The sequence below is a fragment of the Notothenia rossii genome (assembly GCF_949606895.1).
Source record: "Notothenia rossii genome assembly, chromosome: 10".
Lineage (NCBI taxonomy): Eukaryota > Metazoa > Chordata > Actinopteri > Perciformes > Nototheniidae > Notothenia > Notothenia rossii.
The window spans coordinates 26809273-26827431 of NC_136908.1; the positions used below are offsets into that span (position 1 = coordinate 26809273).

The window sequence follows — 18159 nt, forward strand, 5'->3', positions numbered from 1 at the left end:
TGCTCCTTTCCCTCTGAATTCCTGCCCTTATGTCTCGTAAAACATATCAAATCCTGCATTCACTTTTTTAATTGTAATTTTCAAGCAAGTTTAAGCATAAATGTAGAAAAAATAAAAACCTGCAAGATGCTCTTTAAGAGGTTTTAACGAAGACAGAACAGGAGTATTCCGATTCTGGCTGTTTTGCTTTTCATACAAAGGCATGCTAACCATTGCAGTTTGCATTGTAGCAGTTTTGGTAAAGCTAAAAAAAAACACAACCCATTCATGTATTGTAACGCTGATTATAGTTCTCTCTACAGCCCGTTCACACACCACTCCCACATGTTGGGAAATTCAGAGCTTTGCAAGCCTGCCACGCCAAGTTACAGATGCTAAGATTAGATAACCATGTTCCGTTGAGAGGTTTAGCTAACGGTTAATGTTCAGAGTGCTGATGGATGATTACAAGCCCTTTGGTTAGTATGTTAGAAATGCTCCCAGGTTAAAACGTGTTCACACATACTGATTCATTTGCACGCTAGAAATAACCATAACTCCCCACTGTGTCATTAGAAAACAGATGAGACCCCTGATATTTATTCACACTTAAAAACAAAATAAACAGTAGGAAATCTAAAGGATTGTTGAACCTTTGGATTTTTGGAAAAACTAGGAGTGAAGAGTGAAGTTGGCTGGTTTTTGCTAACAAGCTCTTTTCATATTAAATGTGTGCAGTTAAATCTACAAAATGTCTAATAAGTGTGACTACTCCTTTTTGAAACATTTCCTGTGTTCTGCCTGCAGGTGACGTACCGTGTGGTTCAGGTGACAGACGATCAGTTGGAAGCCTCAGCTGATGGGTCAGGGGCCGTCAGTGTGGTCTCTGCTGCAGCGTTTGCTGGAGCCCCCCAGGCAGTGGCACAGGTGGGTGAACGCTCTGAGAGGCGGAAGCAGGTGTAAAGGGGGGGGGGGGTTGTCTCATGCATATGGTGCGCAGAGTAGATGCCGCACCATTTATATAAGCAGGCTGCAAGTATGGGAACTGATTTTCATTTTTTTTCTTTCTATTTGTTTTTTGATAATCTGTCAGTATATTTTCCATATTGTTTTATGCATTCTATTGTCTTTTTTATCTTGATTATTATTATTATTACTTGATTTTACTTTTATGAAATCTGTTTTCTTTTTCATTAATTTGAAATTCTATCCCTGTTTTAATGTTAATTCAATATCCATTGTTTTGCTTGTTGTAAAGAAATGTGTGCTGCATGTCTTGAAAGGTGCTATACAGATTATGATTATTATTTTTAATTATTAAAAAGACATACATAGCATTAGCGCATATCATGTACTGGTTGTTTACTGTGTGAATCTACCTTTTGCCAGGCTGTCATCCAGAACCCTTTCAGTAATGGGGGCAGTCCTGGGGGGGAGACGGTGGGAGGAGAGACGCGTTTCGCTTATTTCCCTGCCACCACCGTCAGCGATGGAACCGCCGTGTCGGTGCAGACCACCTCCGACCCTACGATAGCTCAGGCAGGAGGTGGGAAACAGCAGCCTCCCTCCTAATGGGACACCTTGTTTTACAAAATAAGGACAGACAAATAGATATGAAATAAGAGGCTTCTAATGATGATTGACAACATGTATCATCTTTCTTATCCTCATCGCATCACACGCATGGCCGTGCATTATGCGTCCAGTGGATCAGCTAATCATATTTACTTTCTGGGATTTAGCTTAAGGAGATAATAGGTATTTTAGCCCAGAATCAGCGTAAATATTTTAAAGAGATATTGCCTTAGATTAAGCCTATTTGTAAGAAAACAACATACATTCGGAACTTTTGCACTTCCTCACATGAACAAGAGGAATTCCTTGTTTTTACATTTGTGATGTGATGAGGTGGATCCAACCTTGTAAAAGGAAACACTCATTTTTCCTTGACACAAAAAAACGTCACGCACATTTTGGATTTTAAATTACAATTATTTTTTTCTTAGAGATTTTTCTTCGAATATTTCCCAGGTATGGTATTTACTTAAAATATTGTACTTACAATAGCCCTAATACACCAGCATACATTACATGGTCAGTAAAAAAAAAAGGAAAATCAATTATTACTTAAGGACAAATTAATTTTCCTTTTTTGTCTCTTAAAATCCAGGCCAGTTTTACGTGATGATGAGCCCCACTGAGGTACTACAGGCGGCCCCTCGTTCCCTCGCACCCCGCACACACACCTACACTGCGTGAGTATAACTAAACACTTCCCAGCATTCATCAGAATCACCATAACTCTCTCCCCTCGTGTTTGGCCGACTTCTCACCCCCCCTTACCCTGATTCTTCACGGGGGATCTCTACCTCTTCCTTCCCTTTCTGAATGATTAGTTTTGTAATTGTGTGTACAACTGAACAACCAAACAAATCAAAACATCAAAAGTCTGAAAACCACACTGTGTCCTACTTACCTGCCATCCCCAGAGACCTCGGTGAAAGCGAGATGCTGCAGCATGGCAGTTCTAACTGGTGAGAAGAACTTTCACATATGGTTCAGCTGTGCTGCGTCTTCCTTCCCAAAAGCTACTAAAGATGAATGGTGCATTTGGGCACCAATCGTTAACCAGCCAAAGATATAAAGCTAAAGTCAAAGCATTTGTTTAGATGTGCGGCTGTAGCTCAGATGGATGCTACCAATCGTAGGGTCAGTGGTTTGCAGTCGACATGTTTGTTAACAACCACAGTTGTTACCATGGGCATGTCAACTGTATATGAAACTTTGTCTCTTTGGATAAAGAAATCAGCTAAAATACATGTTATGTATTTGCATCTTTCAATAGATATGTGTTCCCCTTTAACGGGATTCTAGTTCAAGAGTCAGAGATTTGGTTAATGTTGAAATCTACTTTATTTTATAATGAGAAAATGTGTGTCATTTATAAAAACGTTGTATGTTTGCTCTGATGTGTCTTTACAGGAAGGTGGAGGGTCCACGGGCGCCCAGAGATGAGAGGCGAAGAGCACAACACAATGAAGGCATGTACTTTTTTTTCTGTTTTGCCAATGCTACACAGCTAGTAGTTGCATCTTGATGTAGATTTAGGGCGTGAGCTTTGTTTGTACATAACAGCCTTATGATGACATTTCTTTAAATGTTGTATTTCCTTCCTTTGCAGTGGAGAGAAGAAGAAGAGACAAGATTAACAACTGGATTGTCACGCTTTCAAAAATCATCCCCGACTGTAGCTTAGACAGCAGGACTGGAGCGGTGAGTTTAAAAGTAAACAGCCTTCCAAATAATATTTTCTAAAAGCTCATATATATTATTAAAACGTGTACAATTTTAACAAATGGCTCACCTGTTAATTAATCTTTTTATTAATGAAATCTGGTTCGAAAAATCTGGGTTTTTATGGACTAATGTGTCCAAATTTGGCCTGAAGGTGTCAGCTTTGTCTGTGATATTTTTGTTTCATTAGCATTTCTATGGATTTTGAAGCTGGATTACATCCAGACTGATAAAACTAACCTTAGCATATTTTTTGCACTTTTCACGTCTTTTCACCTAATTCTTGCTTGAATTACTGATGCCAAAGGTGTAACCACATCCAATGCCTCACAGTTGAAAGGAAATTAGGCTCTGTTATTTGGTAGTCAGCCACTAGCGAACAGTTCAGTACAGATGTTTCTTAGTGACACAATGGGAGGAAAAAAGATGAGTCATGTTTTACCAATTCTTTCTTTTATCGTCTAGAGTAAAGGAGGCATCCTGTCCAAAGCCTGCGACTACATCAGAGAGCTGCGTCAGAGTAACCAGCGACTGCAGGAGAGTTACAAAGAGGTGGAGCGGGTGGAGATGGACAACGAGCTGCTTAGACAACAGGTTCACTTCCCATTTAAACCTGTACATAATCGTGATCACTCAAATTGAATGTAGATGTCTAACCCTTCATTTTGTTGCAATGGAAAGAAAAACATTTGCGATACAAGGACTGTGAGCACAAGGCAGTGTTGTAGTCAAGTCACCAATTCACAAGTCCAAGTCACTCTCGAGTCACCTCTCTTCGAGTCTGAGTCCAAGTCCGAGTCACCCAAGGAGTGTCCGAGTCATCATTACCTGTGTTCGAGTCCAAGTCACCCAAGGAGTGTCCGAGCCAAGTCCGAGTCATCATTACCTATGTTCGAGTCCAAGTCCGAGTCACCTAAGAAGAGTCCGAGTCACAAGTCTTCATATATTAATCTTCGTGGATATATGTGTTGAAATGTAGCTGCTCCTCTACATTGCTTTTATACTGTCATGTTATACTAATCTGTCTATTGAACTGCTATGAAGCGAGTTTGGCTACAATTCTTGTAATAGATGCTATACAAATATAAAGCTTATTATTAATATTATTAATTCAGGAGTCTGAGTCCGAGTCCAAGTCAGAGCGTCAATGTACAAGTCGAGTCCGAGTCATCGTGGGGGGGGAAATTCACGAGTCCAAGTCAGCGTACGTGAGAATTCACGAGTCCAAGTCCGAGTCGCGTCAATTAGTGCGTGAGTCCGAGTCGAGTCACGATTCCCGAAAATCGGCACTCGAGTACTCCATCTCTGGCACAAGGCAGCCTATTTTGACATATGAAATGCACAGTATATCTCAAAGAATCTTGGAAAGTATAGGAAAATACAATGTGCCTGTAAACTTTTCAAGGATAAAAAAAGGTGACATTTTTCTTTGTGTCTAATTACCTTTTTCTCCTAGATTGAGGAGCTGAAGAATGATAATGCACTGCTTCGAGCGCAGCTACAGCAGCACGGCGTAGAAGTGAATGGAGATGCGACACCTCAGTAATTGTGAACTGGACACTTAACCTCACAAACACAGTGTTGCATCCTCCCACCCACCTGAACAATACCATGAAAGGAAGTACAACTAGAGACAATTTCCAGCTGTAATTGGACCACACAAACCGACACACACAGGGTTCGGAGAAAAGAAACAATGAAGGACTGCAAACGCCTCCTCCACCTCCAGCTGTTGAAGGCTGAACGCTCTGAAATCCGTTAACTGTGTAACTCACTGAACCTCTCACCTCTGCTTCAAGGAACCTTTGCACAGCTCCAGCATATTTTCTTTTACTTTAAATTATAAAACTGCCACAGGAAATGTTACTTTTAATTATTTCACCTTTTTTAATGGAACCGCAAGCCTCTACTTCTTCCCTTTTTGTTGACATTTGCTGTGATGGAACTACTAAATGTGACATGAATGATAGCTCCCATTTACTTTTAATTTATTAGTGTTTAAGGAATATGTACACAGAACAAAAAAAGTCAGCTGGTTCCAGAAATGATTCAAAAACACATTTTTTGGATAATGCTCATAAACTGTTACTAAATATAGTTTTACTGTCAGTGGGGTCACATATAAATAGTTGATCTGTGTGCAATTTGAGGTAACTTTTTACAATTTCTGCCTCTACACTGACACTCCAAGCACCGAGCACAGATCACAAAACTTTATAAACCTAATGTCGGTGAATATTAAAAAAGAAAAATATATATTACTTTTCTGACAGTCAAAGCAACTTCGAGTCAAGGAGGTTTTATTTTGAGTGCTAGGCCTTAATTGAAGCCTGCTGGAGAGTATGGGTGTTAACATAGCTCAGGTAATTGGGATAGTGCACTGCAAGTGGTTCCCAGACTCCATGAAGTCTTGGAGTTTGGATCTCTTATGTGTCCCTATTGGGTGCAATGTACACATAATGAGAATAAGGAGATGAGGTGGGAGTCATTTCTTAACGGCATTAAAATAATAGTTGGTTTGTATATCTGCTTAATAGGCTACTGGTGTAATGCACTGAAATAGAGGTTCAGTCTCTGTTGGACCACTATTCATACTGCATTTTAGTGGACACACCCAAGGTGGCTTTTTTTGCAATTCCCTAAACTTTGTGGACCTTTGCTGCTGACAGAAAGACCAGAAAACCACCATGGTCAGGAATGTGGAGATTAGTTTGGATGTGAGTGGTTTGGATGTGAGTGGTGATAGTTGTAACTAACCAGCTGTTGTCTACACTGAAAGTCACCTCAGCATGGAAATATAACCACTGGCATGACTAATTCTGATACAATAAAACAAGTGTTTATACCTGAGTGCAGAGCCATATAATGAGTGTTGTTTATCGCAGATGCCTATGTTTTATGTATTTCTAGTTACCTTTGAACAGCTATCAAGATACCTTACTTGGAATATTTTCTGGCTTATGTTTTTACATATAAACATGTTTACAATTATATATAACGTTTTTTTGACACATTATGTCACAAACTCAGGATAATAAGCTAAATATTAAAAATATACCAATTAGCTACATTTGAAGCACATTTTTACTTATGACATTTCCTGTATATCTTTTTCACTATTGTTGTTCATTTTAAACATTCAACAGTAGATATATTTGTAACTTGCCTTTTACGTAGAGTACTTAGTTTGCTGAAGGTGTAAAAGAATGGCGTTACTAACGTTGACTCAGCATTTCAATTATTAAAGCTTTTACTCGAGCGTTGTATCGGCTCGTTGCCTGGAGACGTTGCTACAGAAACTTCGTCCTGAAGCATCAGCACGCGCCGACTCTGAACATTCTAGAATATCGGTGAGTAAAATGTGATCTAAAAATGTACATTAGAATGAGATTTTAAAGTTTCTCGCGGTGTTTCAAGTTTGCTAAGAGCAGTAGTAGCTAATGATGGTAGTTGTGGGAGTAACTACACTTTATGGCCCTGTGAAAAACAATGGCACTTAAGGAGCAGTTTTATGGCAACAGTGTTATTTGTTGGTTTAATTTATTTGTCGTCCCGTTTACTTAAACGTGATTCTACCGCGTCATCTTTATGTATCTGTCAAAAGTTGTCCTACAACCGAATGCCTAAGTGTCCTGCATTCATACTAGACTTCGTTATATGAACTGTGCCTGTATGGTAGCAGCAAGTAAGCCTATCTCCAAGTGAGTTAACATGGTCACAGTTAAAAGTTAACGTATTCAATACAATTGTATTCAGTAATATTCAAAGTGATACTGAAGATGTAAGTGTAAGTGCTAAATACGATGTTGGGTAGTTTTAACTAAGCTGAAATTATTTTTTTAATTCATATTTATATCATTAATTAAGAAATTAACCACCCACCAAATGTAGCCTATAATAGAATAGGTTATTTACATTTCAAGAACTGAAGTACAAATATGTCAAATTAAAGTCTCCAAATTAATTACTTTCCTCTAAAAAGGTAAATATGATTTAAGTAACTGAGTTGTTAATTATGGCTCTGTTAAATGTATATAAAATATGAATGCAGAGCTCTCTCTCTCTCTCTCTCTCTCTCTCTCTCTCTCTCTCTCTCTCTCTCTCTCTCTCTCTCTCTCTCTCTCTCTCTCTCTCTCTCTCTCTCTCTCTCTCTCTCTCTCTCTCTCTCTCTCTCTCTCTCTCTCTCTCTCTATTTGCTTTCCAGAGCAAATCCTGTAAATTTAAAGGGACATCATTTAGTTTAGAGTGGGATTTGTTACCATGAACGGGATAAAATGTTGAAGACTCTTTTTTAAAGTGTATAATCATCTTGACTCTAAGAATCGTGTTTTATTAACATTACAATAAGCCCTTTATTAACTTCACACTGTAAATACAATACTGGTATTGTGAAATAACAATACATTACTGTTCTGTATACAGTATAATTTTACAGTAGTGTATGCATTAAAACAGTATATTACTGCAGTTTTCTCTTTGGCCAATTTTAGATCCTTGTCTCATTTGCAATAGGTGCTACTTGAAACGATAAACAAAAACTGGGATACAATTTAAATAAACTTGAACTTAGGACAGTTCATAACAGATATAAATACAACAGTTCATAACTGATATACATACAACAGTTCGTAACTGATATAAATACAACAGTTCATGACGGATTCAAATACAACAGACCAATTAAAATACAAAATCACAAGTAGTGAGGTCACAACATCAAATCACAACAGTACATCTTCTGTAATTATGTGAAAGTAAAAGGGTCCCCTGCAAGAGAAGTGGACAAAATGGAAAAGGCAGCATATCATTAAAAATGTTTTCTACTTCAAAACTGAACAATGAAATACTACAGAGATCATACATGTATGAAGCACACACACAAAACATGTGGAATTAAAATACATGTTCAGCTTTACATGTCAAAAGTAAAGTGTCAAACCAAATCCTTACCAACATGCCTTGGTGTGCCCGGTAGGGTCAGTTGAGCCTCAATTTCATCCTTGGTCCTCGATTTGGGTGAGGACATTCCGAATCTCTCTCCTCCATTTGGTCCGCTGACTGTTGAAGCTGTTTATCCATATAATACTGCAACTCAATCTCGAAATAAAATATGAACTTTTAGGGGAAACAAAACGGCAATAATAATGTTTATAAACCTAAATAATCTGTTAAAGGTCACAGCGGTTCTCTCCTCTTGCTCCTGATATTTTCACCCCAAAATATTGTACAGTAACAACAAAAGTTACTGTAACATTACAGCAATATTTACAGTATTGCTATAATATTATTATTATTATTATTATTATGTTTTGTATGTTGCAGTAGTAGGATGTCTGCACTCCTTGCAAAGCCCAGCCTGCGCCACAGTGTGTCAGAGTGGAACAGCAACAACCAGCAGCTGTCTGCCACAGCGGAGCATGAGCGGTATGTTTCCAATGTGATCCGGCAGGAAGGGAGGTCACTACGCAACGAAACCAACTGTAAGGTGGGTTCATGTTGGAGATGGTGCTTACCAGAAATCCAGACAGTCAGGGTCACTACACAAGATGAAGAATATACTATAACTCCAAACATTCCACTTTAAATCAACCCCCCTCCAGTCATGTTCTCCCCTTTTCTCTGTAGACAACCTGTGATGACACCGATACCTCTCGCAGGCTGAGTGACAGGGCGTGGAATGTTGCCCGGTGGAAGGAAACGCTGGAAACCTGCGCACAGAAAGTGGATGAAGAGATGGATGCTCTGACCCTGGTAATCAAGTTTTTCTAATTTTATGTTCATAATAGTACAAAGATGTCATTATGTTTCAGATGGACAGTTGATTCCCAACTTAAATAAATCCTATTGTGCTTCGCTTCTATGTAGTGCTAATGCTCCAACAGTGCAAAGTGTTAAAAAAAAGTTTGGTGTTGAGTTTTTCAAATGTATTTTTGGGCGCTTTAAGCACCTCAATTACGAATGCCATCTAATTACATTAAAGTGGAGAGAAAACAGATATTTCTATGATATCTCAAACACTCAGTATCTCCCATCAAAACACACATATTTATTAATGAAAGAGGAACAGTAGTTATTTTTGCTTTTGGGTGTCACTTTAATTGTTTGACTAATACTGTATATATATCTGTGTTATTCCCTTGGAGTAAGTATACATATTCTTAGAATCATTACATTTGAAATTCTAAAGAGAAACCCTTAAATGATGCGTTGAGGTGTTCCTTGAGTCTGGCGGTGCAGTGCGGTGACAGTGTCAGTGTGGTGTGTGTTGGGACAGTGTAAGGAGCAGACGGAGCAGGCGCTGGCTGCGACCTCCGTCCCCCTGGAGGTCAGCAGTGAGTGCCTGACGCTGAGGGACAGCCGGCGAGGGTTCGAGCTCGCCCATGACCCAGTGGACGTACAGCTGAAAAAGGAAGTGGAGCTGATTGAAAGAGTGCAGCAAGTTCTGCAGCAGCACATAGAAAAGGCCTTCGAGCACCTGTGGTAGAGTGTGAATGATTGGACGCAACAATTAAAGTAGGATCTTTTCACTTTTTTGCTTTTGACCAGACTAACTTTAATTGTTTGTTTCCTAGTGTTTTGCAGGAGAATCGCCACCAGCTGACTGGTGATATCCAGAACAAGATGGACGCCCTGGACATTGATATGTCCTGCCTGTCACTTACTATAAAGTCTCCTCAGATCTCCTTGAAAACCAACCCAATTCACATACCACCAGGGTAATGCATAGTGGCATTTCTACATGGGGATTTCAACCATTTTACTAAAACTGTAGTCAACAGCCAAAAACTCTTAGATTTAAGCTAATGATGCCTCTTTTTGAACTTTCTCTGGCCTTATAGCTTAAATGCTGAAATAAGTTTGTCTTTTGTTATTAGTTCCTCCACCCCCCAGGAATGGCTCCAGTTCAGCCAGTATAATGTGGCCTGTGCTCAGGAGGCCATGCAGGTATCCCAGCAAATGAGGGAGGACATGAGTCTCACCAGAGCCCAGGTGTGTACACTATAATTACACCCGCTAGTTTAGTATTTGTAGTGCAAATATACAGTGCATTATGTTCTGATTAGTTACTTTTCAATTGTGGTATATCGTTTAATACAAAGCATTTACAAAAATTATTTTGCATTTAGTAACGCAACGATGAAAGCAGGGGATTTTAAATGAACAATCTCTTGGTTGATATTGGTCAACAGTGTGAAATATGGCTCTTTTGCAATCCATTTATTTTTTACATTATATTGCATTTAGCTGACGCTTTTATCCAAAGCGACTTACAGTAAGTACATTCGACCAGGAAGATACAAACTTGAAGAAAACAGAATCATATAACTACATCAGGTTTCATAGAGCTAAAACATTTCAAGTGCTACTCAACTGGCTTGAGATAAACCAGCCCTTTATTAGTATATAAGTTCTTTGTTAGTAATTCTATCGCTCGAAGTGGAGTCGAAAGAGATGAGTTTTCAGTCTGCAACGGAAGATGTGCAAGCTATCTGCTGTCCTGATGTCAATGGGGAGCTCATTCCACCATTTTGGAGCCAGAATAGCAAACCCACGTGTTTTTGCTGATGGGAACTTGGGTCCCCCTCGCAGTGCAGTTGCAGCGAGCTGTTTGGCTGATGCAGAGTGGAGTGCACGTGCTGAGGTGTACAGTTTAACCATGTCCTGGATGTAGGAAGGGCCAGATCCTTTCGCAGCCTGGACCAGAACCTGCGTCGCTTTCTGGGACAGCTGGGGACGTATCCTCCTGATGTTGTAAAGCGTGTATCTGCAGCAGCGGGTTGTAGCAGCAATGTTTGCAGTGAAGGACAGTTTGTTATCTAGGATCACACCCAGATTCCTTGCAGTCTGAGTCGGGGAAACAACAGAGGGGCCGATGTTGATTGTTAGGTCAAGAGTGGGACAATCTTTTCCCGGAAGAAAAAGCAGTTCAGTCTTGTCAAGGTTGAGCTTGAGGTGATGAGCAGACATCCACCAAGAGATGTCAGTTAGACAAGCAGAGATGCGTGCGACGACCTGGGTCTCTGAGCGGGGAAAGGACAGAATTAATTGGGTGTCGTCAGCGTAGCAGGGGTATGAAAAACCATGCGGGCTAATGACTGATCCGAGCGAGTTTGTGTACAGGGAGAAGAGGAGGGGACCAAGGACAGAGCCCTGAGTTGCCTCTGTAGTTAATTGACAAGGGTCGGACTCGGACCCTCTCCAAGTTACCCTGTAGGTACGGTCTTTGAGGTATGAGGTGAGGAGGGAAAGTGCAGAGCCTGAAACTCCAAGTTTTTGTAGAGATCTGATGGTTCACCGTGTCGAATGCAGCAGACAGGTCCAGAAGGATGATGACAGAGGAGAGGGAGGCTGCTTTAGCCGTGTGCAGTTCCTCAGAGACAGCAAGGAGGGCAGTTTCTGTGGAGTGACCTGCCTTGAAACCAGACTGTTGCGGATCCAGAAGGTTGTTCTGATGGAGATAACAGGAGAGTTGTTTTTTCTGTTTTCTTCAGCTGCAGAATGAGTTGGACTCTCAGCTCCGAGCCACAGAGTTTGCTCTCCGTAAGCGTAACCACCATGAAGAGCAGGCCCGCAATGAGCTGGAGTGGCAAATCAAAAATGTGAGTGAACCAATAGTTTTAAAAAGGTTTTTGTGTTCTGCATTTTAGATGAAGCATACAGGCATTTCACACACTTTACCAGCCATGTATCTAATAGGTCAAATATGTCTTTGTTCTGCCTGAAGACTGAAGATGAAATTGCAGAAATGGAGAGCGACATCCATGGTCTGGATGCAGATCTACAGGCGAAGACTGCCTCCCTGAAACTGGCTCACACCCGTCTGGAGAACAGGACCAACAGACCTGGCATGGACCTCTGCAGAGACGAGGTTTATATAAAACACACTGCAGTGAAAGAAACAGCATTGTTCAGGTCAGTTTAGGTTATTGGGACTAATGTTACTTTCATATTTTCCTTTCTGTTACCTTTTCCAGGTGCAGTACGGCCTTGTTAATGAAGTCCATCAGCTGGAGGCCACAATAATAGCTTTGAAGCAGAAGCTCTCAGAAGCCCAGTGAGTCAGCATTTTGTCTGTATGATCAACAATTGGAACTAATGGGCTATCTACAATTTCATGAGCAAAAAAAAAAGTCAAACATTACATCTTAGCACACAAAATGATAGGGATTCAGTCCTTCTGAGAATTGACTCCTAAGTTTGTACTCTACATGTTTTAAACCCAGCATATCAAACCGATAATAAACCACTGAAGCTAAATAGAAAAATACACATCTAACAAATAATAGTGGGAATGTTTTGGATACCAGAAAGGAAAAAAATCACGTTAAACCACTTGTGTCTCCCATACCATGCTCACCAGGCACTCTCTGCAGAAGATGAAGCTCCATCACTCCCGCATGCTGCAGGATCTCTCCAGGAAACAGGAAGCCCTGTCACTGGAACAACGAAGCATGACGACCCGCACCCGCCTCACGTCCCCCTCCTGCTCTGATAAGACCCCCGTGCTGCTGGTTCCTCTCACCAACTCCAGCGGTAGGAGCAACCTGCAGCTGTTGGCTTAGTCACATGACATAATATATCCTATTTGAAAGCACAGGGACATAACACATTACATTTTCCATGCATCATGTTTTTAACCCTGCAGATAGTATTCTGTGAGAAATAGGGACAATTGAAATGATCTTCCAATCCAAGCACTAGTTCATTATCCTTCATTTATCATTAGCTGCTGAAGAACAATACACTTTTCCTAATCCCATTTATTTATTTGAACAAAAACAGTTAATATACAAAATATTTATTTTCCTGATTTTGTGTAACTTGTTTGAGTTTAATTATGTACTTTCTCTGTGTGTAATTGAGTTTTCCAGAAAAAACTGTGGATGACACGCTTTTTTCCTCTTAATTAAATATAGTATTGATGAATAAATGGAGTCTGACAGTGCTGTATCTGTGCGTTCGATTTCCTTGTCTGTGATTGTTTACTAAAATCCACAAGCATTCATGTTGGTGTTACTGTAGGTCACAGCTTTAACCGACCATTAGCTGTAATGGCTTTGTTTTGCCTCGTTATATTGTTTGATCAACTGATGCTGTGTGGAGGATGAAGATGGCGATAATGACTCCGACAGTTTGCTGGGTTTAGATAAAAAATCTGGTAAACAGGCACTTAACACGGCCTCTGAGATAACAAAATAATACAAGGTTATTATCGTTCTTCTCCAGTCCAAGGCCCCTTTACCTCCGGACGGCTCCCAGGTAAGGAAAGAGGAAAAGCAGGCGGAGGAAATGTTTACCATTATACTGAAACACACTCTTCTTCAGCCAATGAGGTCAGAAATTCCCTCCAGGTTGCTAGGACACAACAAATGTGTGTGCTTTGTGTGTAAACATGTTGAATGCATGCTCACAAAACCTTCGTCTGAGCTTCCTTTATTTTATTTTATTTGTCTCATCATAAAAAGTTGATCTCACAGTCTATTGATGAAGTTTGTTTTTTTTGTCCCAAAGATTTGATATTATTTTTATTTATTTCTATTTTAATTATTTTAAAACATTTATATTTTGTAATTTTGTGCTCATATTTCGGCAGCAGATTCAAGCTGTTGCTTTTCAAAATGAGGGTCTGACTGATGTGTGGTCCATATAAATGCATTTATTGAATCATTATTTTGATCATCATTATTTTCTTAATCATATAAGAAAACATATATCCATCAATTCAATTTATAATTTATGTCCAAAAAGTCTATCTCTTGTTTTCCTCTCAATGGACTCATGTTGGAAATACCCACTGCGACCTGAAAAACAAACCTGAGCAACAATATTTGAAGTGAGTGAAGGCTGTGTTAATTTACTTTCACTTCGGGTTATAAATTAGGTAAATATAGTCATTACTTTACAAGTATCAGAAGAGTATGAACATATTTGTCTTTAGCAGTGGATCAATAGACTAATCAAACAGCCAACAGTCGTGTTTTCGACCACTGCTGGTCTTTTCTTGGAAAAACACTTCTCTGCAGTCTGCTCAAATAAAAAGGGATTTTCTGCTCCATTTTCCTCACCACAAGCCTTTTGCATGGCACACCCACTCTTCTCTTACACTCACTTTCACACACACGCACACAAACACTAAAAAAACTCATTCTCTGTCATAAAACTGTGAGAAGCGCCACAAACAAGTCATCTTTTCCCACAGCCCAACCCGTCCTGCTCTCGCATCGACCATCAACTTCAGCACATTTACGACTTTACTGCCTTGCTCTTCAGTTCATTTAGACAGCCTGGCCTTTAAGGGGCCGGCCATGTGCTTCCTGACACGTGGAATTATTCTGAATCATTTCACTTAAGGGCCCAGATGCTACCTGTCTGTTGCCCTACACCGAGAGGGCAATTAAGGCAGACTGGTGCCTGCTAAATGCCCCCTACTTCTGCCTGAGCGGATGCATTTCCTTATCGGTCATGATGTCAGTGCACCTCGCCCCCTTCCTGCCCACTTTTGTTGCCACTGCCTCCTTTCCCCCCCACTGTCTCAGACAGAAGTTGCTTGCATCTCAGAGATCGAGAATCCTGGCACCACAGAAGCTCGGAAACGGACAATGCTGCCACCAATGGAGAATGTATAAGGAAAACGGGATTAATAAAAGAAGAGGACTTGGGAACATCCTAACTATTTTTCAGGAAATCTGCTTTTTTTGTGTGTTTTAGTCAAGACGTTCCCGTCAGCTTTTCGAGATTTGTCCTTGTCATGGTAAATCAGAGGCAGTGTACCATTCTGTTGGACTTCCTGTACCTCTCCGCAGTGTCCATGTCCTAAACTGAAGACATGCAGGTGGATTACAAGGACTGCGTTGCAGTCACTGTCTATTCCATTACCTTCCTTCTGGGTCTTCCCGCCAACCTTCTGGTCCTGTTCGTGTACGTGCGCAAGGCCTGCAAACATGGCGCCACGCCCAACGTGGTCTACGCCCTCAACCTGTGCCTGGCCAACTTGGCCCTGGTGGTCTGGCTTCCTGTGAAGACTCTGGAGACCTTGCTTCAGAACTGGATGCTACCAGCACCCGTCTGCCCGATCTACAGCTTCTTCCTCTTCTCCTCGATGTATGCCAGCTGCCTGTTCATCACCGTGGTGACAGTGGGGCGCTACCTCAGCATCGCATTCCCGATTATCTACAAGAGATACCGCCATGCTCGGAACTCCTGCTTCATCAGCGTTGCCTTGTGGGTCTTGGTGCTCATTCACCTCAGTGTTGCCCTGGTGACTGAAGGAGGGCCTAACTTTGTCTCCATTAAGGGTGACACGTTAGAATGCTACGGCAACTTCAACGACACCCAGCTGGCTGTTCTTCTGCCTTTACGCCTGGAGATGGCCATCGTCTTGTTTATTTTGCCTCTTATCGTGACGTCGTTTTGCACGCTGCGCTGCGTCACACTGGTATGGCGATCAAATTTGCGCCCCATGGGAAAGAGAAGGGTTCTGACTGTTGCTCTCTCCACACTGGCGGTGTTCGTGGTGTGCTATGCCCCCTACAACACCTCGCACATTGTGGGGTTTGTTCAACATGCAAATGTTCAGTGGAGGACGTACGCCATGCTGACCAGCTCCTTTAATGTCTTCCTGGAGCCTGTGGTCATGATGATGCTGTCGCCAGCGTCGTCAAGGGGGTTCATGGGAAGAATGTGTGGACGGCAAAGCCAATTCAGCCGGATTGAGGGGGGTCGGCATCGAGTTAACAGCGCTAATGGTGTTGCTAATGCAAGGGCACCACAAACACTACTTGAGAGGAGCCAGGCGGGGGCCCAGGTGACTAAAGAAAGCCATGAGTGAGGTCACAGTGGGGGGAGGCCAAAGGTATCCCGGGTAGAAAATGTGAAGGATCCAAAAGCAGGAACAGGATAAAAACGGTCAGCCGTTGTGTGTACCTTTCAGCGGCTCCAGAAAATGTCCACATCACCACTCATCTGGTTCAGATACAGTTAAAGTCCTCCTGACATATATCCAGCACATTTAGATGAAATAAGAAAAACAGAGTGTAAGGCTGTTTTGCCAACAGCATACAGTGTCAAAATGACCTATGTTATGTCAATGTTTTTGATAATTATACAGTAAAAAGGAACTATTAACAGAGATGGAAATTCACATCTTTGGAATGAAAAAGATTTTCTCTAAAAAACGCAGTAGTTAATCAAACCTTAGTATTAAATCAGTAATTGGAAACCGTGCTTACCTTTACATCAGGTGGTCAGTGTGAGGACACATGGCTCCATCTGGTGTCTGGATAGTGTCTGCTCCAACCTCAAACTGGTCAATTAATACACCATACTGCTCGTTATCTTTCCGAAAGGGCCTTTAAAATGGGGGGGTCCATAAAAGACTTCACACACAGGTGCAACAGATATACTGTGTTTTGTTTTGGCACCTGCAGCACGTTGTTCATGTTATTAGTTGCACCTTCTGAGGCTGTAGGTTTATCAACAATTTGATGTTTGAAATCAGTTTTACACTTCAATGTAGATCTGTTTGATTACTAGTTGATTGGTTTCTGGACATATTAATTAGATAAACTGTCAAATTAAATTAAGTTGGATGTTTTCAAATGTGTTATGTAGATTGTTTCTTATCTTTAGAGACTATACATTTTATATTAAAATATGACTTTCTGTTGGCTAGGACACAGCTGAAGGAGGTTGTCATGGAGATACAAAATAATTGTCAGCTTTGTTCAAATCAAGACAGAGTGGGGAACGTTTCAGTAAATCTGTTAAGGTACATACTAATGTCATGTTTTAAATAAAGACTTGTTAGCAAAGCATCATACATTTTAAATCAGTCTAATGAGTTGTTATCTGTTATTATTGAATGGACATCTTACATCTAAGAAAATACAATACAGCAAGAATTATAAGCAAAATTCAAAAACATGAAACATCTAGTATCATTAATAAAATCAGAGAACAATACAAATGTAACCTGACAGTCACGTACATATCACCTCATTAACCAATGATATGTCAAAGTCAAACACGCCACTACTTACTGATAACCGGTGTCAGACTCATTTTACTACCAACCATTGATGCAGCTGCTGATAAGAATTGGTTTTCATTTTTAGATTTGATACCAGAACTTGCAATAGAGATACATTTGACTTATATAAGCATCTTTTGTGTATAGCTTTGGGTATTATTTAGAAAATTCAAAACTTCCTTAATTTTTTTTGGAATGTAATTGCAATTGTTTTAATATATACAGAATACCAGAAGTGGGAAGTAACTAAGTACATACTTAAGTACAATATTGAGATGCTTGTACTTTACTTGAGTATTTCCATTAAATGCTACTGTACTTCTACTCCACTACATGTATTTAATACCTTTAGTTACTTTACAGATGTGGATGAATGATGTGAAATATAATCAAGTGTTAAATGAGACTTTAGTTCCACCTGGAGTAAATCCACAAGCTACCCTGCAGTATACAAAGTCATTCAAACTAGCTGCACCTTCACCAGCTTTGAGAACACTTTCATGATCAATCATTATAAAACATATCATATTATTCTGAAATGGACCAATCTGCACAATGACTACTTTTACTTGTGGTACTTTAAGTATATTTAGATGCGAACACTTTTGTACTTTTACTTGAGTAACATTTTGAATGCAGGACTTTTACTTGTAGCAGAGTATTCCTACACTCTGGTACTTTTACTCAAGTACAAGATCTGAGTACTTCTTCTACCTCTGCATAATCCGATAATGTTTGGTTTATAAAAAGAGAAACCCTTATTAGATGAGGGCTCCAGGACTTCATTTCAACTCATCTGTAAATACAATTATAAAAGAAGGTGTTGCCCATTCTTTGGAGCCACTGCATGTTTGTTC

At 40.4% G+C, this 18159-nt stretch overlaps 3 protein-coding genes across 7 annotated transcripts in view; all 3 read left to right on the forward strand.

The window, feature by feature from the left end:
• usf2 (upstream transcription factor 2, c-fos interacting) overlaps positions 1–6123 on the forward strand; it is a 16276-nt gene extending 10153 nt beyond the window's left edge. For 2 of the 4 annotated variants that reach the window (XM_079653078.1, XM_079653080.1), the window contains exons 4-11: positions 787–906; positions 1369–1525; positions 2150–2234; positions 2469–2513; positions 2962–3020; positions 3161–3264; positions 3739–3867; positions 4730–6123. In XM_079653078.1, the coding sequence (XP_079509204.1) occupies positions 787–906; positions 1369–1525; positions 2150–2234; positions 2469–2513; positions 2962–3020; positions 3161–3264; positions 3739–3867; positions 4730–4819 (789 nt within the window). In that variant the 3' untranslated portion in view covers positions 4820–6123. The remainder of the gene's footprint in view (positions 1–786; positions 907–1368; positions 1526–2149; positions 2235–2468; positions 2514–2961; positions 3021–3160; positions 3265–3738; positions 3868–4729) is intronic. The other 2 variants (XM_079653079.1, XM_079653081.1) reach the window with 1 other exon arrangement.
• Positions 6124–6259: 136 nt separating this feature from the next.
• tekt2 (tektin 2 (testicular)) lies at positions 6260–13219 on the forward strand. 2 transcript variants are annotated; one of them, XM_079653076.1, is made up of 10 exons: positions 6260–6623; positions 8596–8758; positions 8899–9024; positions 9548–9753; positions 9846–9989; positions 10149–10263; positions 11766–11873; positions 11999–12142; positions 12249–12328; positions 12635–13219. In XM_079653076.1, exons 2-10 carry the CDS (start codon positions 8603–8605, stop codon positions 12834–12836), a joined length of 1281 nt encoding a protein of 426 aa, XP_079509202.1. In that variant the 5' UTR covers positions 6260–6623; positions 8596–8602; the 3' UTR covers positions 12837–13219. The 2 variants fall into 2 exon arrangements, with proteins under 2 accessions (XP_079509202.1, XP_079509203.1); XM_079653077.1 differs by lacking the exon at positions 12249–12328.
• A 1655-nt stretch (positions 13220–14874) lies between these two features.
• LOC307022846 (free fatty acid receptor 3) lies at positions 14875–16579 on the forward strand. Its single transcript, XM_079655748.1, has one exon. The coding sequence runs from the start codon at positions 15101–15103 to the stop codon at positions 16100–16102; it is 1002 nt and encodes a 333-aa protein (XP_079511874.1). The 5' UTR covers positions 14875–15100; the 3' UTR covers positions 16103–16579.
• Positions 16580–18159: the final 1580 nt, after the last annotated feature.